This window comes from Saccostrea echinata, unplaced genomic scaffold, assembly GCF_033153115.1.
Source record: "Saccostrea echinata isolate AGI-Se365-2 ecotype Australia unplaced genomic scaffold, CSIRO_AGI_Sech_v1 ptg000025l, whole genome shotgun sequence".
NCBI classification, from domain to species: domain Eukaryota; kingdom Metazoa; phylum Mollusca; class Bivalvia; order Ostreida; family Ostreidae; genus Saccostrea; species Saccostrea echinata.
In genome coordinates, this window is record NW_026889774.1 from 3,012,501 (window position 1) to 3,035,520 (window position 23,020).

Below are 23,020 nucleotides of genomic sequence, written 5' to 3' on the forward strand. Positions count from 1 at the left end.
TGTGATCAGTTGATAACTATGACGGCAGAGTGTCTGAAGAGAGTATATACGTCTTCTTGAATTTTAATCGACCATTTATTTCAGACTTTGACAATTTTAAGCAATAACTTAAAGCAATGTAGAGAAATAAATTGACTGTCCCATGTTTTTAGTAGTACCAGCGCATCGTTTGACCATGCAGTTAACAAATTCAATGATTTATTTTAGAGATTTAACTACAGTAAAGAGAAAGGAATAAAAAGCAATTTCATCTTTTAATTGAATCGGCATTGTACCATTGTGTGAGCAGTTTACTGACAGAAATTGCAGTGCACTCCTATTACATTTTACGCAGAACCCAAATCACCTTTTGGAATGTTATTGATGGTGTCCTGCAGACGTGCAATTTAGATTTTGAAATTTTCATTTTCATTCTGTCGGAATTCAATTGTTTTCCATCCAATTATTGCTGAATTCTTGTTGGAAATATGTTGATTGATTTTTATTAAGTCCTTGCTAATATTAGTAATACTAAATGATGATTTGGTAACAGAAATTGATCACATTTTACCTTTCCCATACATGCCGTATACAAAAAATGTAGCTCGGGCTCGTGATACAGATTTAACAGAAATCAAGAAATTGATTGGCCGCGAAGGATTGGCGCTTTATTTGTTTGTGTCAGACAACAAAAAGGGGGAAAAATCTCTGCTGCTTCAAAGATATTTATGGCAGAATTTGTTTAAAAGCGTTCAAACAGATTATTAACTGTGTAAAATACTTGCATCTGTACAAATGAGAAGAAGCTGTTGACCACTGCGGAGCTAGAGCAGGAAAACGTTCTGAACAGTGTTGAACAACTGAAGATTTTTTCCGGTAATGTTCTGATGTTAAATTATCAAGGACCTATTCAGATGTATCATTTAAAATTAAAGGGAATTTTTATTTTAAAAAGTATCAACAGATTTTTTTGTTTAATGTGGAGTCCGAAGAAGTTCAGGTTGATACATTACTTTACATGCTATAGTTGTGCTTGACTTGCAGTTGTCAATTCTCAGTTTTCAGTTATGTGAATATTTAACAATAAGTTTGAAAGGGCATCGTTTAATCTTATATCTGATAATCTATTTAATCAAATTTAATGATTCAGGGGTGATCAAAATAGGTAATAGAGCCTTGCATGTACATTGATGAAAGGAGAATCTTTGATTGCATTACAGGAAAGGAAAATGAGTGAAAAGAAAGGGGAGATAATAAAAGATGACATCCCGGCAAGTCTTACCAACCCTGGTTTCAGCACACCAGCAAGTCTGACAAATCCCACTTTCAGTACGACAGAAAACGTTAGCTTCCACGGATCACACTACGCTGAAGAGGAAACAGAGGAAACATGCTCCTCTCCAAAGAAGCTTAAATCTACACTTTTGTCACCAGACATAAAATCTCTACCTTGTAGGTTTTAATTTGTGTATTTTATATAATGTTTTCAATTGTAAACCTAAGGTTTCTACATTTTGATATCTACTGCAAGTAATATTAAATTAAGATTACTAGATTCAGACAATGATTAGTGAGATTTTAATCGTATCCATTTTTCTATCAGATGATGTCCAAGAAGAAATAGAATGCTTATATGAGTTTGTACCAGAAATAGATCATCATTTTGTGGTCTTAGACAAAATAGGAGAGGGTAGGTGACATGTTTGTTAGTATATGTCAGATGTATTTTGTTTATGAAACAACCATAACATTCAAATTCAATAAAATCTAAGTTGCCAGTGCCTATTTCAGCAGAAACAGAAGTTTGCATTTGATAGAACACGGATTTTATTCTCTGATGAGTCTTCACTTCTTGTGTGTTTTGTTTTTAGGTTGGCTCTCTTTATCATTGTTAAAACTTGTGTATTATTGCATATTTTGATAATGAACAATGTATTTTCAGGAACATTTAGTTCAGTTTTCTTAGCTCAACTAAAGCACTATAAAGAATTACCTCAGAAGTTTGCATTGAAACATATAATTCCTACAAGTCACCCAAGTCGTATTGAAGGAGAGTTGCGGTGTCTACAAGAAATAGGGTATTTTTTCATTGATCCATCAGTATACATATATTTTGTAGAATGTTAAACCTACATAAATTAGCGCTTTCAAAATTTAGCCCAGTCTTCCTTAATAAACTGATTAGGGTTATCATGAATTGGCGCATTTGGAGTCAAGTTTCCATATATGTATTTGTTTAAATCATATGTTGATGTGTACTACCAGAATCAGCTCTAAAGGTGCTAAAATATGATAACCATTAAAATAAGTAATTACAGTACTCTATGTTATACACTTTATACTTTGATATTAATGAATTTTTAAAAAAAAAATTTTGGAAAGTGTAAAAAAAAAAGAAAAGTGAAAATGAAAATGCATAAGACTAAGTAAATCAGAATCCAGTGAAAAAATTGCAATGTCAGAAGTTTGAATAAAACATGAAGTAAAATATATGAATATTTACCATATTCAGCAGCAAACATAAAAGACAAGTTATTATATTGATTGTTCAAGAAATATTTAATCTTTCAGTGGTTGTGACAATGTTATGGGAGTAGAACTCTGCATCAGACACAAGGATCATGTTGTTATAGTGATGCCTTACTTTCCACATAAAAAGTTCCAGGTATGAACGGTATTTTTTTTTAAATATGCAACTGGAAAGAGAAGCACAGCCATTTTAGAAGTTTATTTTAAACATTTGCATCACAGTACCGTTCTTAATTTTTGAAATATTTCTGTTAATTTTGTACAATATGGAGTCCCAAAATTGAATAAAATTTTGTACTTGTAGCCTTTAAATATAGGTTTGATATTTTACAGGACTATATTCTCACTCTAAGTGTCAGTGAAGTGAGGGAATATATGAGAAATTTGTTGATTGCCCTCAGACGAGTTCACAAGTTTGATGTCATCCACCGTGATGTTAAACCAAGCAACTTTCTGTATGATAGTGTAACCAAACAGTAAGTGACCAACAAAAAAAAAAAAATTCTTTTGGCAATTCAGAAAGCAATTGAAAATTGCACTGTAAGTTTAAAGTTTCGAAATGCTATAGCCTTATAATATCATAAACACACAGGCGGCGTGTTGTTTTTCCAGGTATGCTTTGGTAGATTTTGGTTTAGCACACAAGGTAAAGTCACAGCCTAATGAAATGAAGTTGAAGAGTCAAAAAACAGAGAACACAACATCAGGCAGAACTACAAGAAATCCATTATCTCCTACCTCATCTTCACAACAAAATAAACAGGTTTGTATTGGTTGCTTGATATCACGTGCAAAATTATATTTTACGATATTGACTTGAGTTAATAAAAATAACTTGGGAAAATCCATAAATGTGTACACAATGGTGAAAAGTCTTTTAAAAAGCTTACATTCTAATTTAATGAATTTGTCTATTCTTATTTTATCCAAAGAAAATGATATAACAGATACTAGTATAGCCCTTTGATTCCGTCAATCCATAGATTTATAGACTTCACAGAAAAGCATACTGACTTCACACTTCAGGCTCAGTCGATATGCTTTTGTGTAAAGTCGATATATCTATGGATCAACCTTTTAAAGGGCTATATTTGTATAATTGGTAGTTTGACAATTTCTATATTTGGATGTGCTTGAATATACATATATCTTTCATATGATAGAGTTTATCAATTTTCAGAAAATAGCAGCGGGCAAAAAATCACAAAGTTATGTTACTCCAGAATTAGAGAATTCTACATTTGCAAGACGAGTGAAGTCTCCCCGAAGGGTCTTATTAGCCAAAAGAGCACTTATGGCTAAAAATAAACCCAGTGACCATGAAAAGGGTGCAAAGCCAAGTGCAGTGCTGTCCACGTGTGACTGCTTTGGAAAACCCCAAGTCTGCAGTATTTGTAATGCAAGGTAAACTGAAAATAGGACAAGATGTAATTATACTGTATTTTGTTGATTTTGGGAATGTATTGATTCTAGAATAGCACACATACATGTAGTTTACTGTGATCAGTAACTTGTAATTTAAAAGATAAACACCAAGAAGTCCCAGGCATCACAAGAAAGAATCATTTTTTTTATTACATTATAAGAAGCATTTTCTTTGTTTTGTTGTTGCTGTATGTTCTACAGTAAAGAATATGAGTGAATAAGGCAAGGGAAATGATTTGGTTGGACACTTAAAAATTAAAAATTTACTTGATGTATCAGTTAAAAAAAATATTTTTGAGATGAGGCCTAATCCAGCATAAAATTCAGATTTCTTGATGACTTTACGGAAGAAAAAAATCAAGTGATGCATGATCATTGTGTAACAAATTCATAGAGGCTGTAGGGCACCAAGTACTGGTTAATACTGGATATTTAAAAAAAAAAAAGATTGATAAGTGCATCTATAAAAAGACTTTTTGTGTGTGTTCAATTCCTGCACAAAAAGGTTGTGTATTATCTTCGCTTCACCTGGAAATGATGAGCAGGCAAAGAAATTTGGTTAAAAAGGTACATTTGGCAAATTTTTCACAATTCGATCTTAATATTAGATTTCTTTATAGTCAAGGTCATTTGCATTTTAGCCTTATGTCCCCGTTTTTTTTTAAAGACCCCCCCCCACACACACACACACTTAAGTGCATTTATTACTTTTCATGTCAATGCCAATTTTATGTCGTTTTGAATTCTTTTTATTAAGTTGTTTTTCTTGTGCCATAGAATGAATCAGCAGGCACCGAGGGCAGGGACGCCTGGTTTTAGAGCTCCAGAAGTCTTGATGAAATTTCCTGACCAAACTACAGGTAAAATTTGTAATTTGTTGGTGGTTCCAATATATAAAATATAGTAAAAAATGCTATATATTCAAATACAAGAAGCATAAAATACTGAGTTATTTATCATATATAATTGCAGCTGTTGATATATGGTCAGCTGGAGTGATTTTCCTGTCCCTTTTGAGCGGACGCTATCCATTTTTCCGAGCCAATGACGACATGACAGCACTAGCACAGATCATAAGCATCATGGGCAGTGAGGAAGTCAGTGAATCTGCCAAGGCATATGGTTTGTAAATGTAGTATTTTGAGTTTTTTTAAAACATATATATCAGAGATGCATTTACAGAAATTTCAATACAAGATATAAATATTTTTAGAGATGGTGTATACAGAAATTTTCTAATAAAACTTGTACTAAATTGTTTCTTTTGCAAGGTCAAAAAAAATTAATCAATAGTTTCTCAGGCACCGCCGCATCAGGTCAAAAACGGCCGCATTGATCAATTTTATTGACATTTTGAAAAGTGAAATAATTCAATTTTCTATTTTTCCAAGTTGAAAAAGAAAATTGAGTTATTTCCCTTTTCATAACAATAGGTTTTTATTAGATAAACAATATTCTTCTAGTCTATACAGTCCTTTATTAATTAACTTTTAAAGAAATGTTTAGAATAACGTAATTTAAAGTTGAGTACATTATAATTAGTATATTAAGAGGACAAAAAAGTGAGAATCAGTTAATATCATCATTTTGTTGAACGACTGACATGAAAAAAGATACCTATTTAAAAAAAAAAAAACAAAAAAAACAAACAAACCTGCCTGCCGCATTGAATTTTGAAATTTTTGGCCTGCAAAACTATTAATTTTTTATGGCCTAATCCATTAGATCGTTTAAATAAGGGAGACTGAAAATGATCTATTTTTGTTCATAGGTAAACATTTGATGTGTCACCCCGGTAATAAACCTGTAGACCTGAAAGTTCTGTGCACTAAACTTCGAGAGGGTCCAGCAGCAAGACACAATGCTTCACAGAGGGACAGTCTCGGTGATAAAGAAAATGATGCCTTCACTTCCTGGTCTGGCGTTCCAGACTCGGCTTTTGATTTACTGAAGAAGCTCTTGGACATGAACCCTTTCACAAGAATCACAGCAGACCAGGCTCTACAACATGAATTCTTAAAGGGACATAGTTGATGGAAGCATTCTCGTGTTCACTGTTGTTGAATGACATTGGTTCTGTTGATAATTTATTCTCAAGATGGATTTTTATTGTCTAAGTGATATGAGGAGTGCTGTGCAAGGAATACCAAAGAAGAATATAGGACAGTAGGCATAGATGTCTCATTGCTTAATTCTCAAATTTAAAAGATATACATGTATATTGTTTGTACCAGAATGAAATACTCCAACAAATTATAATGCATCAAGTATCATTAAACAGTCAAATGGCTCAAATTGAGATAATTTCAAATCGATCCTGTCATATAGCATTTAATATAAAATGCAATGTTCCACAGTAAAATTAATATTTTATAGTCCATTTCAGAGGCAGCACAAAATTTTTGATTTTTAAAATGTTACATGTACATGTATTTTTCATTATCAGTAAACAGTGTAGCATAATTTACAATATTTTATATATTTATTTACAAGTAAATAAAGAATTCAATATTCCTAGGGTTAGAGTGATGCCTGAAAATGATTTATCCATTTGTAGATAAATGAGTGTAACATTAGAGTTATTAAATAATGAAAAGTAGCTTAGCATTTAAATAAGGACAACTAAGCTATGAATCATTCAGTTGCTAGTTAAGTAGAACATCTTTAGTTATTTTCTACTGCTTACTGGAATCATTTTACTTTTTTTTTGGGGGGGGGGGGGTGTCAATTTTTATAGGCACTCGAGATCTTACTCATGGGGGCATTATTTAGTGGGAAACTTTGTTCATACAGAGGATTCAATGAACTGTAGTTAACAATATTTCTTAGGGATGTAAATTCATGGGTAAGGATAACTTGCGAAATCCACAAACATTGGTATCCCATGAATGATGATTCCACAGTATTTGAGATAATTTCGAAGTATTTACCTGCATCTCAAAGTACAATAAAATAAGGCAACATGAAAAGAAATAGAACTTTGTGCAATACATACAAGAAAAGGATTGATTGTGATATTTGCAGCAGATAAGGGTACTACTGTTACATGTATTTAAGGACAGATAAAGAAAACCAAAAATATATGTCTGGATTGGTATATATTTTTGGATATATTTTGGTTTTAAGTGATGCAAATAAATTTCTAAAATATTTAGAAATTGTAAACTTTATTTATGTTCAGAAATCTACCTCTCTGCAACCTTCTTTATTAATCTACCCAACTTTTTTGTCACTTTAAATCCCATTATTGTGAAACTTTTAACGAAAAGTTAAAAACAGCAATTAAATTTATTTATTTTACTTTTATAAACATGACTGGAGTTGTTATTTTCAAGATTCTTGAGAAAAGTTTGTATTGTCTGTCTCTAATAGTCATGTTTCTTTTAAACCTGGTACAGTATATAATGGCCCTTGAGAAATATTGTTGATAAAAAAGTAGATAATTCGGAAACCATTGATTCTGTACAAGACATATCAATTACTAGTAAGTGATATCATACTTGTGAATCATTGAATGATACAAGCATGTATATACACCTGTATAAACACAAAACGAACGATATGTGTTTGGGAAACACCGATGCCCTGTATGGAAGCTCAAGGCCAAGGTTAAAGTTTTTCAAATGTAGGTCAAACTCCAAGGTCAAGAGTTCAAAAATGTTGATACCCAAAGAAAGGTTTTGTCACAAGGAACACTAATGTGAAATATAATGGTCCTAGTATCAACCATCCCGAAAATATGGCCAAGGTTCAAGTTTTTTTTCTCACAAAGTAGGACATATTCCTAGGTCAATGTCAAGAGGTAAAAAAATAATGGTACTTAAAGGAAAGGTCACAAGGAATACACGCGATATTTTGAAATTCCTAACACCGACCGTTTAAAAGTTAAGGTCAAGGTTAAAGTTTTTCAAAATTTGGTCAAATTTAAAGCTCAAGGTAAAAAATGTTGGTAACTAAAGGAAGGTTTGCACACATGGAATGCATCTGTGAAATATAAAAGTGTAGCTCCAACCGTTCGAAAGTTATGGCCAAGGTTAAAATTTGGTAAATTTAAAATACTAAAAAAATACTAAAAAAAAGGCTATTGTCACAAGGAATGCACATGTGAAATATGAAAACCTTAGCACCGACTATTCAAAAGTTATGGGCAAGGTTAAAGTTTTTGCTGACAAAAATACAGACGGACGGAGAGACCAAAAAAACCATGTGCCACCGAATCTTCGATTACGGGGGCAAAAAAAATGCACCCTTGAAAAAAAAATATTTATTTAAACAGTCTTGTTAAAATGAGTCTAATATACATGTTTCAAAATTTGCTCAATAAAACTTTAAAATTTGTGTGATTGATTTAGAATACATATGTTGGCTCTAATTATAAATGATATTTTAACCAACAGATCTTCGTAACTTACAAATAATGATGGTAAAGAAACGCTGCAACTGATCAATTTACAAGACCATGACAAGAAAAGATTCTGAGCTAAATAACAGAAATACTTCTAAAAGGATGATGGAATACAGTAAGTAAGATGTGATTGTGATATTTAGTTTCAAACTTTATTTATGTCGTATACAATTAGAGTATGTAGATGTAAGTAGAAGAAAAAAAATGATTATACTACGTTTTGAACATATATTTGTTTAGATTTGACTCAAAAGAAAGATACTCTGCAAATTTGCCATCGTTTTTAACAAAATGAAAGATACACCACAAAGAACACAACGAGTTTCGAGCAAATAAATTTTTCATCAAGATGCAAAATTTTTAAAGCATATCATTGATAATTTCTCTCTCCAATATTACTGAACAAAAGCTATTCCAATCAAATATAAGAAGCAATTAAGCAAAATACGTATGTCATCCCATAACCTAGCTATTGAATATGGTCGTCACAATAACATACCAGTAAATAACAGATATTGTGAAATGTGCCATTTAGACATTGAGGATGAATTTCATTTTATTTTAAAATGCCCTCAGTTTAGTGATATTAGATGTCGATATATTAAGAAATATTACTGAAAAAAACCTTCAGTTTTTAAGTTAATACAACTACTCAGTGTAAAATTTTTTAAAGAACTGTGCAATTTAGGTATTTACCTCAAACGTGCTTTTGAAGTACGTGAAAGTGTCACAAAATCATTTTCTGTCTAATGTATATATGGTCAAACTGTATATTACTAAAGTCTGTTACAATTTTACATTATATACTACATATGTTTATATATGCCACACAACCTTCATCTTTTGATGTTTGTTAACTCAATGCTATAAGATGTATGTCTTGGCCAATAAAGATTATATTATTATGAACAGAAGATACTAACCAAAGATTACCGGTATGTTACGAGGTTGACGTGCTTGATTGAAACCTTAATTTCACTATAAAGATAATATATTAATTGATCTTTAGTCAAAATTAATTTTGAAAAATCGTTGAATGCTATTGGAACTAAAATGAGACGGAGAGGGGGCATTGAAAACATACATGAATGCATTTTAACCTCTTATTCACTAAACCATGTTTGTTGGAAAAAAGGTGTTTATTATTTCATTTTTTTGTATTTTATACGATTTAAAAAAAGTGTATATATGCCAACATTTGAACCCAACATGTATAGCTAAAACAAAAACCTGGCTTTGCAGGAACCAGTGAACTCTAAAATATTTCAATATCACTTGAAATAGCCAAACCTACCAGTATTTTCAAATTGCAGAGTAGTATTTTAAGAAGCAAGACTACCTATTTTTACATTTTTGAGCCAGTTCTATTGAAAATGGTTCTAAAAAAGAAGAGAAAAATTGAGACCTTGTCACAGATAGTCTAATATGCCACTGATCTTCCCGCCCTAATTATTAATTCATTTTCTCATAGTTTCGTTGTTTCGCTTTTGACGAGACGACAAAAACAATGACGATAAGCGCGAAAACTGCCACGATAGCCAATCCAATGATGATGTAAACGGCATAACGTTTTTCCTCCTTCGCGGGTGAATTACACGTACTTACATCTGAAAGAAAAAAAAATACATGTATACTACAGTAGGTATAGAATGTAAAACACTGTAATATTCAATATTTTTCATTTGTTTTCTATAAATTTTCTATATGTATTAGATATTTCATAATCTATATTCATTATTTGTATTTATAATTTTATCATTTATATTCCAAAATTGTCAATTTGTTTTGAAAAAATACAAAAAAAAAAATCGTATACAATAAAATAGGAATCATACAATTCATATAGGAAATATAGAATATAAATAAGAAATATTATACAAATTAACTATTCAATACCAAATGAAAAAGATTGAACACTGCAACGTTTGACATGCCATAAATATCCCATTCTTTAAATGGTTAACTCCATGTTGTACAAAAGAATTGAATTTTACTGAGTTTGGGAGTGTTGTAAATTTCAAAATTTGACTATATTCGAAAAATGTTTCTTTTTTCAAAATCTGGATACTAGTTATAATAAAATTAACATTGCAAAACTTCTCATCAGTGTTTTACTTTGTTTGAGGATTGCCGCGCAATTTTTGACTGCATGAAAATTTTATCAAATGTAAACCTTGCTATTACCCACCTCTCGAAAAATTTTCTGAGTTGCTCTTCTGGAATGCTTGGAAGCGCAGATTTCCGGCCTCCAATATAACACCATCAGTCAATGTTACTTTAATAGTATCATCACACTTATAGCTCCCTCTTGCTCTGGCCTTAAGCGGCGTTTCGAAGGACTTGCTTGATACAGATACAGTCTGACCTAATAAAAAGGAATAAACTGAAGATTGTCTCAATCGTCCAACATAACTTTTTTTTTTTAGATTTAAAGCTGTAGCTTTTCAATTTAGCGCGGGAAAATTTTTGAAATTTGATTATTGTGCATTACTATAGAATACGCCTCCCCAAAAGACCCTCCTCTGTAAAAAGAAAGATTTTGGCCAGGGATCCCCAGTGAGCTCAAAATGCACGCGGACCAAAAATTAAGCTTGTCATTAAATCTCCTCCTACAATTTATATAGCAGAAGAAATTCATTTTATTTGGCAAATCACGTGGATGTGCAATAATAGGTTCAATATCATATTCTTCGTTCTGGCACTCTCCAGGTGCTGTGGTCAAATATCTTTGCAGAATGCTAAAAAAGCTAATTGTCGTGATACTTAAGCTGTAAACTGTTTATCACATGCTTCATGAAATGTGGAGATAAAGAAGAGTGATTATTCTCAAAAGTCTAATTTCTAAAATATCTAAAATAGGGCAAGGTATTGACAAATAAGTTGATGAAACAACGTTCGTTATCTTCTTTTCACACTGAATTGTGTACGGACTTTTCCATTTATCCGATCATGACAAGGAGTACACCGCGGATGTGACTTGTCGACAGTGCATGCTTGCTCTTCCAGAGCTGTTTTCTGTTTTCAGAGGTCTGTGTTGACTTTGCTCATATAATTATGTAATTTGCGTTGTTTAAATCTTGCTTATCGAATCAACTGGGAGACAAAAACTCCATATGTGGATGATAATGGTATATTGCTGCACAGATAAGGGAAGCTGACGATTGAAGTCATCATGTTCATCATAAAGTTGTAGTTGTCAGTTTGTCATTCAATATTTTTCTCTGGAAACACATATATATGAAACAGACGTGCCATACTCTGTGGTGTCTTATTTCGAGTTTAAGGAGATATATCGAATCAGCGTAGGAATTAAAGTGATCTAAATCTCGAATTGAAGGCTACAGCAAGTGACTTGTTCTTTTCATGTAGAAGGTTTTGAATAAATTCTGTTTCATATTAATACAAAAAACAAGTCTGCTAATAACGGGGCACAATATTAGTATACCCATGGGAATTCCAACAAATTGTTGGAAGATATGTTCTGCGAAATTCGGAAAACTTCACAGATATCGTCAATGGGACCTCAAGCATCTTTTTAATATCATTCTCTGGGTACTTGTATATAGAATGAGAATGTTTTTTAACAAAATAAATTTGTAACTGAACAATGATAAGCTATGCAAATTTACGAGTTCCTTTTATTGAAGAAGCAGTTGTCTGTGATGTCCAAAAGTCTGCTGGTCTTTAATTATCGTGGGGATTGGTTGTATAAAGTGTTGAAAAGTCGTACATTTTGATTTTAATAATTTGGTAAAATTTTGTAAGTTTTCTAAAAAAATCCAAAAAAATTTGGTTGTTGGAAATAATAATAATATTTAAAAGTGTGATTTCTGAAGAATTTCCTTCTTAGAAAAACATACGGTAATTGGTCGTACATGTATGTGTCCCCCAATGCGACTATCTTTACAAGTTGGATTATTAATATACGCGCCCTTTCCAAAGAAAACTTTGATGTATTTTTCTTATATCTTGCATTAACTGAGTATGTAATGTATATGTGCAATAATTTTCTGGAATTTCTATCTTTGCACCTTTCCAATTTCGAAGGAGTTTAGGTCAAATGCATATCTAAACATGATCGATAGTATCTATCCTAACACACAACATTGTGGAACTTCCATATATTACATGAGAATGGATGTGGTACAACATATCTTTCAAAACACTCATCCGAAAAAGTACACTTTTGTAAGACTGATCGAGAGATACCGGTATAACAGCTTTCTGGGGGGGGGGGGGGATGCTTAAATAGTTTAACATATATAAAAACAAAAACAAAAAAACTAAATTTTAACATTGAATTTATTTTTTATCGCTTATCCAGAAAAAAGTCACTTGATTATTCAGAACCTCCTTGCACATCTCCATCCTGAGATTCATTATTCGAAAACAGAATCGAATACTTTATATCCATTTTGTACAAGCTGTCATAAGGAATCACATTTATTTGAGCCCTCAGATAACCCCGTGACAGAAATACAATTCCGATACTTTATCGCATGTCTACATGATATGCCAAATCGATGGAAAAATTTAGTTACTGCCATTCTTAAATATAAGAGTTCAAATGAAAAGCTTAGGATTTGAATCACACGTTTTAAGGCCCTTGGAGACCTCTGGATCCAAATTTCAAAACTTTTGTTTTTGTTTTGTTTGTTTTTTTTTTCATCAAAAAAGCCTCTACAAGACCAGGCGAAGCATATGTAGAAGACTTTTTTTTGACTATCTCTAGAATTTAGAAGATGAAGCGAGGAAAAGAAAGTTTGAAGGACGGACGCAGAGACAGACAAATGAGGACAAGAACAATACCTTCGAAATTCTTTAGAAAGTTTCAGTGTAAGAAAACATAACCTGCTTTTATACTTCCAGTTATGAAAATTATTATAACCATTGATAATAGTGTGGCCTGCACCATGGTTGTTCTCTTGTGATACATACGTATAATTATATAATGAAAAATATTACAAACATTTCACCATACCTGTAGACTTTTCTTTTGGATTGTAGAAGATCAGAGGGGATCGGAAATAAGTCATGGATATTTTGCTCAGTTTATAACCAAGAATAGCACTGTCTGGTGTTGCTCCACTTGAAGACGTAGATTCAAACACGAACCTGTATGTAAAATGATTTGTGGCTTTAATATATTTCCAAACTACATGTAGGTTACAGTTAATATGACTAGAGGAATGTTTTCAATAAACATGATAAAAGCCAATTGCTATAAAAGAAAGCACCAATACTCCTTTTTTTCAATTCTAAATAATTCTAAATAGTAAGCTAAGCATAAGAGTGATAAATTGTTACTAATTTTAGCCCAGCACTGTGTCAAATTGATATCTCTATATAATGTATGTAATAAAACATTTTTTTGACATTTCTTTAACTTTTTACAGCTGAGGAATTCCTATTTAGGAGTCAACATTAAGTTATACTGATCTGTGCAACCATCTTCAACTATACACTAAACAGATTTGTCTTGAGGTAAACATGAGGCCTCGCTTGGAGAACAATGTTCTTTACAAATATTTACATGTATTCACAACAAGAAGACTACATATCTGGCTTCAATAAACGGTAAATTCAAATGGCTGAAATCTCGGAATTAAATTTGGCGACTAAAGTAAGGGAATTCATTTATCTGATTATACATATCCATTTGACATGAAAAGAATGCTTATACAGATGACATAATGTTATGCGTATAAAAGAAAAAAAATATTTACCACGTCAAAGGGACATATTGCTCTCAACTGTCCCTTTAGTGTAATGGAGCAATATGATGAACATTGTGATAAGTACATATAGGTGTCTTTAGGATATACCGGTATAACACAAACAAAAATTTGATGCCTGGATTGATGTATATTTTTTGACTGATTTTGAATAGAAATGACATAAATAATAAATCCCTAAAATAATAAGAAATCGTAAGTGTTCTTTGGTGCTTAAATATGCAACCTTGTTTTGTTTTCTATGTAATTCTACACAAAATTTTGCATATATTTTTAACATTGTGACAAAATATTTCAAAATTCTCTGATTTTACCTAGTAAACATTATTCAGGTTACTTATTTGAATATATATATCTATGAAAAATATTGCTGATTTCTGAAAAAAAGTTTGTGTTATTAATTCTTAAACAACAAGTTTAATTATATTGTTGATATTCCAATATGTTATTACTTATTAGATGTGAGACAGTTTCATTTTTTTTTTTGGAAAATTTCTTGATAATTGTGTTTGTTAATTTACAAAAGTCAGTACTTTAAATGCCAGTTGTCATAGAAGGAAAGCGTCATATCTTGCTTCTTCTTGGAACTACAATTTCCTGATACATCAATAGAGGTAGAAAAGGGAACATTTACCAACTGCCTCTCAGTCTGAAATTAACAATAGAAATATATACTGACGGTGGCCTTGCAATTTAATTGAATTTAAAACGATAATGGAACTATTGGCCAAATTTGCACAACCCATCCCTAAAACACATCAAAGGAATTTTTCTTTGGTAGTGTTATAATAGTTAGGCTAAATCTAAAGAAAAAGAAACAGTAAAATGAATCAATAAAATTTGCAGATTTACATTGTGATTCTGTCTTCTTCCCAAGTGGAAATTCAGGAATCGTTCTTGGTTTATTTTTCATTATAGCACCTCTCAGGGTGTCATCCAAGAGTCATTCAGGCCATTTATCTTGAATCAAACAGTGCTTAACTAAAATTTTCTACATGTCGAACATTTTTGTTCATTTGCAAATCATCACTTAAGTTTGTATGGGCTACATTTGTTTCCCATTAACGACGAGAAACCATACGAAATGGCTCACGGTGAAACTTGCCATTCCTAGTGATTTTTCATAAGTCCTAATGAAAATGTATGTAGAGAAAAGAGAGAATATTCCCCCTTCAAATCACCTTTGATATACATTATTTACGTTTCAGCTGATGTAAAAAATGTATAATTTATTTCTATTTTCCATTCCGTTATCCGTTCCGCGTTTAAGCAACACGTACCCTTCAAATGGGACCTCTATGCACTACATCACAAAATTAAGAATGTACTATAAAAACCTCTCCAAGGGATTGCAAATTGCACGTCTCAAAAAGGACCAAAAAGGAAACAACTTCAAGAATTCGTAACTCCTGCAATGTGATATTATCGAGAAACATTTCTTATGGAACATCTTGCGATGAGGTCAAAGGAATCGGAGATTTGGCTAGCGAAGATGCTTATGGAACTGCAACGCAAAATACATATTGCTTCAACACGGCACATGAGAAGCTCCACAACTACACAGCAAATTGCAAAAATAATTAAAATATTCAGCATCTCAACACCTTTGAAACAGTGTTGCAAAATAAACAAACCAGTGTCACTGCAAACCTAATCATCAGTGATGATGGCTAGGAAAAAGAAAGTGCCCAAATTTCGAATGTAAAGAGTACCTTGTTTTCCCGCGAGTCGTAGGGAATGGACATACGGAAAGCACCAGACAACAGCAGACAACTTTGATTTCCGTCCTTCAGAGAGAACAACTGTGTTTCCGTCATTCTGACATTGTCTTCAGGACATCCAGTTCCTGATACATGTAATATTCAAATAATATGTTTAGAGTGTAAAGGATGCAAGTATATATATATATATATATATATATATATATATATATATATATATATATATATATATATATATATATATATATATATATATATATATATGGCGGCTTTGGCCAAGGTTTGAAATGCTTTGTTTTTGTGTTATTATTCATTTTATGACGAAAAATTGTTTACCAAAATATGTTGCAAAAAAGCAATTAATAATAATATTAATTAATTAATTAATATAATTATATTCGGGGGATTCAAAGTATTCGCACTAAAATTATTTCCAATTTAAGCAAATTGGAAGTAAAAAAAAAAAAAAAAGACTTAATGTTCCTTTGAAAATTAGGAAAAAATTTCACACGAAAGTGTGCAAATCAAGCAGTAGAATTTGATGAAATCTGTTAATTTATAATTTATTATTTTAGAATCTTTTTTTTTTCAGGACAAGTATATTCACCTATTACATGGCACAGAGTGTTTCGTGTCCTATTTTGATTAAAAAAGCTTTGTTTTTAAACCTGCATCATTTTCTTGTTTTATATTATTTTTCGATGATATATTATTAATATTAATTAGAACTCTTTCAATGTAAAAACACTGACTGTATATATATATATATATATATATATGTGTGTGTGTGTGTGTGTGTGTGTGTGTTTTAAGGGTTTGTTCCATCTTTTTGCCCATTTTTCTAGTCATATTTGTATGTTTTCATTATAAACATTAAAATCCTTATGATGAAAAATGTAGATAGCGAACAGTATTCAAACAAAGTCCATTTAAACAAAACAAATCGGGAGCAGAGCAATCACGGACCTCCGAAAAACATCAGAGATGGGATCAGGTGTTTAAAGATGGTCATTTATAATTTTTGTCCTTATTTGATGATTTTTGTTTGGCATTCAAATGCTTATTTACAACCACCAAACGTATTTGAATTCAAACATAGTAAAAAACAAGATGTGGTTGTGAAACACTGATGCCCTCGTATGGCAACTTATAGCAAATGTTAAACTTTCTCAAGTGCAAATCAAATATATTGGTACCCAAAGTAAGGTCTTGTCTCGAGAAATATACCTGTGAAATATGAAAGCCCTAGCAGCAACCTTTGAATAGATAAGGAAAATGTAAAAGTTTTTCAAAAATTAGGCCAATCATAAAGGCCAAGGTCAAATGGTCAAAATTAATGGTGCCCAAGGAAAGGCCTTCTCACAAGAAGTATACATGTAAATATGAAAGCCGTAGCACCAATCGTTCAAAAGTTATGGCCAAGGTTAAAGTTTTTCAAAAGTAGGTCTTACTCCAAGGTCAAGGTCAATGGATTACTATTGTTGGTATCCAAAAGAAGGTCTTGAAGTGAAGTATGAAAGCCCTAGCACCAACAGTTCAAAAGTAATCCAAGGTTAAGGGCAAAGGGTCAAAGTTGTTGGTATCCAAAAGAAGGTATTATCACGAGGATTATATATGTGAAATATGAAAGTCTTAGCACCAATTGTTCAAAAGGTTTGGCCAAGGTTATAGTTTTTCAAAAGTAGGTCAAACACCTAGGTCAAGGTCAAAGGGTCACAATTGTTGGTATCCAAAGAAAGGTCTTATCACAAGAAAACACGTGTGAAGTATGAAAGCCCTAGCACTAATTGTTCAAAAGTTATGGCCAAGGTTAAATTTAAATTCGGTAAAATTTTGCAAAACTGAGTCAAACTCCAAAGTCAATATCAAAAGGTCAAATATAATGGTACTCAAAGAAAGGTCTTATCACAAGGAATACACATGTGAAATATGAAAGCCATAGCTCCATACAATCAAAAGTTATGGGCAATGTTAAAGTTTTTGCGGACAAACAGACAGACGGACGGACAGGGCAAAAACTATATACCCCCGAATCTTCAATACGGGGGCATAAAAATTCCATACTTTATTTAAGCTAAATATTATACTATTTCTTTAAATGTATGTAACATTTTATGAAACAACATCTCTTCCGGATAAAACGTCCGAAAAAATCAATTACATGTACTTTCTGTTACAGCTGGTACACTGATATTTATCTTTACAAAGTATTCATAATACATGCTTGTTCATGTAGACAGATTGCTCAAGTGGTCCAATACATAACAATTACGCCAAGCTAGAAGTAAATGATATTAGTATGCTGTAGTAAATTATTTGAGACTAATGAACATGGTTCTATATATTTTGCTGTAGTTTCTTTATACCATAATTTTCTTTTCTTTTTTTTTTTTTTTTAAATCTAATACTGTAGATTCACTATATTTTCGCGACACCTTATTTTCGCGATAAGCTATTTGGTATTTATAAGCGAGACAAAATTTTCGCGAGCTGTGGTTTCTGGTCTATATAATCCTCTAGAATACAAATATAGGCGAGAATAACATTTTCGCGAGCAGACATGCGATATTACGCGAAAATAAAGTTCTCGCGAATAAAAAGTGATTTACAGTATATATCATTTTTTTTTCAATTTCATTTTTATGTCGACAAATCAAACATACATGCAACCACATAATATTCTGAGATTCAATTTTTTGTCCATTATTATATGTAGTACTTTCAACGAATTTTCATACCATATTACATCGATCGTGATCTCTTATCTGGCGTCATGATTTGAACAAATTATAATCTACACTACCCAAGAATGCTTCCATGTAAGTTTCAGCTTTTCTGGCCCACTGGTTCTTGAGAAGAAGATTTTTAAAGGATTTTCCAATTTATTTCAATGTAAAACTTTGATTCCCCATTATGACCCCACCCTACCCCCGGGGGTCATGATGTGAACAATTTAGAATCTACACTACCCCAGAATGCTTTCCTGTAAGTTTTAGATTTTCTGGCCCAGTGGTTCAGAAAAGAAGATTTTTCAGGATTTTTCCTATATATTTCAGTGTAAAACTTGGATTCCCTATTGTGGCCCCACCCAACCCCCGGGTGTCAGGATTTGTACAATTTAGAATCTACACTACCCAAGAATGCTTCCTTGTAAGTTTCAGCTTTTCTGGCCCACTGGTTCTTGAGAAGAAGATTTTTTTTAAAGATTTTCCCTATATTTTTCAATGTAAAACTTTGATTCCCCATTGTGGCCCCACCCTACCCCTGGGGGTCATGATTTGAACAATTTAGAATCTACACTACCTAAGGATGCTTCCATTTAAGTTTCAGCTTTTCTGGCCCATTGGTTCTTGAGAAGAAGATTTTTTAATGACCCCACCCTGTTTTTGTCTTTTCTTGATTATCTCCCCTTATAAGGGAGCTTGGCCTTTCATTTTAACAATTTAAACTCCCCGTTACCCAAGGATGCTTTGTACCAATTTTGGTCGAAATTGGCCCAGTGGTTCTTGAGAAGAAGTTGAAAATGTGAAAAGCTTACAGACGGACGGGCGGACAGACAGACAGACGGACAAACGACGGACAACAGGTGATCAGAAAAGCTCACTTGAGCTTTCAGCTCAGGTGAGCTATAAAAGAGTAATAAAAGGTTCCATTTCTCAATAGGATCTAAATTTACTGTTTGCCCAATACAATTTATCGAGAAAAACTTACTTGCTGCGGAAAATTTTTCAGGAACACCAGTATTTGATGTTTGAACTTTTAGGTGCCTTGTTTTAAGAATGAAGTCGTTTCCCAGAAATTCTTTCTCGTGTTGACATCCATAGAAGCTGCTCTCTGATCCCAGATGTACACCAATTCTTCCATACGACCGAAGAACATCTAAACAGAAACATACTGTGGTCAGTACACTTCAAGGATAATCTTATTGTCTAAATTCGATATTCATAAACATAACACTACAAATGTTCATAACAAAATTAGATTGAATTTTATCCATGAACTTAAGAATCTAATTCATTTTCCCTCTTTGTATTACCAGACAAGGGATTTTTTTTTTAACTTCATACCATTGGCAAGTTTGGCGTCTGGAAATTTGGCAGTGTCTAATTTGATGATAGTTTCTATGTTTTCCAAAGTTGTTCTATTTTCCTTGTTGCTGAAGTAGAAAGCTAGCGCTCTGATTGAGCCTCCCTCTTTATATCGCAAAACCAGGTAAGATTTCTCCTTAACACAAAATCCACTCACAACGGCCGTGTTCGGAACAGCAAGTGTTACACTGGTCTGTGTAATTAAAGAACTATTAGAATATAAAATTAAAAAGCATATAGGAAATAATATATTTTTCCTGCGCAAGGTTAATAAAATGTTATTCAGAACTACATAAAAATGTCAATGACTACTTGCCATGTTACCATCTTTCTTCTCATACAGACTCAGTAACTGTAGCGTCCCACTAAGTCTAATGCAGACATTACCGCTTGCATCCCTCAACTCAAATTGTTTTATTTTACCCGTAACATCTTCATTTTGATTGAGTGTCTGGGGTTGCATAGTGGAATTTGAGTTGTCTATTAAGCATGTCTTCACTGAAATCAGAAAATGGTTATCTACATAATTTGTTCAATATCACGATTTTAATGGCAATGAAACCCGTCAAATTTATCAAAATTATATGTTTTTCAATTTAACTTTTTTTGTGTATAAAAGGCCCGAATTCATTGAATTGAACGATTTTATTTTCACCATCAACGATACCTTTTTCGGAAAATGTTCCGTTCTGAATGCCGAAACCTTGTATTGTAGCATTAGATATAAACAATGTTCCAAAATTTTGACCCGAGTCATCGTGTAGAAGAACTGCGTCGATAACACTACACTTGTAAACCTCGTCTGCTCCGGAAAGGGACATAGGCTCACTCTCAAGAATTATAGATGTCTTATCTGAAAGCAGAGTCATTGATACAAACCATTAAAAGATGACATTAAATCTAACTTACTTCATATAAACTGTTAATATGTTAGTTTGCTTTTTTGTTTTATTTTCTTATATTAATTTTTTTTTTTAAAATCTTATAAATTTTTTCTTTAATTTTTTAATTTTATTTTTATTTTGTATAATGTATGTGCATAAAATTTGTAAATATTTCTTATTGATTAAGACAGCAGCATAAATTTAATTATTGCATACAATGCTAGAAGATAATAAATATGCTGATTAAGATGATACATGTATTTGAGTTGAAACTTTTCCTGAAACCTCAGATCGGCCAGTGGCTTTTATAACAAAAATATAAAGAAAATTAAAGGAATGAGTGTTGTTTGCATAATATTTGGTAATTATTTAATGAATTAAACATATAAGAAAAGAATTGCACGGACGACATACGCGAAAGAATTTTTTCATCTATATTCATCATATAAGTTTACATTTTTTCCAGAAAAGAGAAAAAAAAGTTATGTAAAGAAGTTTGTTGGCGGTTCAACCCGAGCATAAAAAAGAGATTTTCAAGATAAAAAGCATCGGTATTTCTGTTTTATATTTTAAATACATGTTTTTTATATGTTAATATATAAATTAAAAAAATTAATAATAATAAATCATAGAATAAAATATATGTAAGAAAGGGTGTTGTGCATTTACATCTTATAAGATAAATCAAATGACTACTCTGGGTTCTGTTGAAATAAACAAGATATCATTTTTTCATCTTTGAAAAAATAAATACATATCATTGATTTTTTTTTTTTATAATCTATTCATGGATTCATGTTATGAGATGTCATTATAGAACTCTATATCTCTCAAATCAATATATAACGAGGATTAAAATACCATGGAAACATTGCATTAAAAATGGATCGATTAAAAGCTTTTGAACACACATTTCAATGAAAATTCGTCTCAACATGACTATTTTACCCTACACTTACACATAGCAATTGACCACTTGATAATCAAAATTATTTTACTGTAAGAAGATTTAAAAATACGCCTCAAGATTATACTTCCTTTACTGTTAACGTTGCAGTTACAGCAGTGTTGAAGATTTGATAACTTTCGTAATGTTAATCAGGTGACTCAATGACAAGTGTAATCTTTAAAAATTTTAATAAGTTATCATCTTCTAGTATTGGTTGTTTACAAATCACAATCTTGCTTGAATCAAATTAATTATGTCAAATTATCTTAAGATGTCGTGAATATTTTGTTCTTTTCAATTGGCTGTACATTTGGAAAATTCCCACTAACCATCACCCTAGTTTAATTAAGGTCAAGTTAACAAAGTTAACCTAGAGTGATTCGTCAAAAACTTAACCCAGAGTGTGATTCACAAATCGTCTCGGCTAATCCTACAGAAAACGGGTTCAGTCGAACCTTCATCATTATTAAATTGTCATCTGAGTGTTATCTCTTAGTCTGAATTTCCGCAGATTCGCCTTACCTTGTCTTTCGTGCATAACTTTGTATGAAACGGACACTGTGCCATCGTTTGCTTTTGCAAAATTGATATTAAGGGAGTTTGACCCCTGAAGAACTAAATGCAGTTCAGAGCTGCTCTCTTTGCAACTTCCAGCGGTTACCCTTGCACTTGTTAGAGGCACGTCTCTTGTTTTTTGTTCATTTTGTAAATTCAGAGTTAGTGTTGCATCCAGAATCGTGTGTACACACAATCCAACACTCGACGAGTTGTACATCAAATCCAGTCCATCGACACCTGAAAACCAGTTCATAAATATATATGCATGATATGAGAAATATTTTTATTATTGGCCGATTTAGATCTGCTAATTCTAAATAGGTTGTGTTATCTTGCAACAAAAAAAAATTCATATTGGTAAGTTACTTTTTAAATGATGCATACTTAAATTGTTTTTGTACAGAATTAAATATTTTGGTGGGCATTGGATAGCAGAAAATGTGTCAATATCTCCTAACAAACTTACCTTTTAGGCATGTAGCAATTGAGATCAAGAGAAAGATAATCCAGCAGCCCTCCATTACTGGCATCTGTCAATGTGACACTGTCATTAGCAATATTACATTGTAGCAACTTCGTGAAAACAAACACTCTATCAAAGGACACCTGTTACAGTGGTAACTTTACGTCTGTAACATAAGGTTTAATGCCTTCACTGAATGTTACAAGCTTCTCTTGTTATTAGTTAGGTCGGAAAACTACTGTTAAGAATTATGGTTTTCCACAAATTTGAGAGCAGTCTGAATT

The 23,020-nt window shown here is 32.1% G+C and overlaps 2 protein-coding genes across 2 annotated transcripts; one reads left to right on the forward strand and one right to left on the reverse strand.

The window, feature by feature from the left end:
• Positions 1–698: 698 nt before the first annotated feature.
• Positions 699–6,404, forward strand: LOC133191877 (cell division cycle 7-related protein kinase-like). Its single transcript, XM_061327625.1, has 11 exons — positions 699–855; positions 1,200–1,431; positions 1,583–1,669; positions 1,922–2,057; positions 2,551–2,644; positions 2,842–2,984; positions 3,121–3,271; positions 3,689–3,912; positions 4,711–4,793; positions 4,906–5,055; positions 5,705–6,404. The coding sequence occupies exons 2-11, from the start codon at positions 1,209–1,211 to the stop codon at positions 5,965–5,967; spliced, it is 1,554 nt and encodes a 517-aa protein (XP_061183609.1). The 5' UTR covers positions 699–855; positions 1,200–1,208; the 3' UTR covers positions 5,968–6,404.
• Positions 6,405–8,212: 1,808 nt separating this feature from the next.
• On the reverse strand, positions 8,213–22,797 carry LOC133192500 (uncharacterized). Its single transcript, XM_061328499.1, has 11 exons — positions 22,740–22,797; positions 22,238–22,510; positions 20,550–20,735; positions 20,199–20,380; positions 19,862–20,075; positions 19,506–19,673; positions 15,786–15,919; positions 14,607–14,722; positions 13,320–13,453; positions 10,527–10,703; positions 8,213–9,945 (listed from the first exon to the last, which is right to left on the reverse strand). The coding sequence occupies exons 1-11, from the start codon at positions 22,792–22,794 to the stop codon at positions 9,791–9,793; spliced, it is 1,794 nt and encodes a 597-aa protein (XP_061184483.1). The 5' UTR covers positions 22,795–22,797; the 3' UTR covers positions 8,213–9,790.
• Positions 22,798–23,020: the final 223 nt, after the last annotated feature.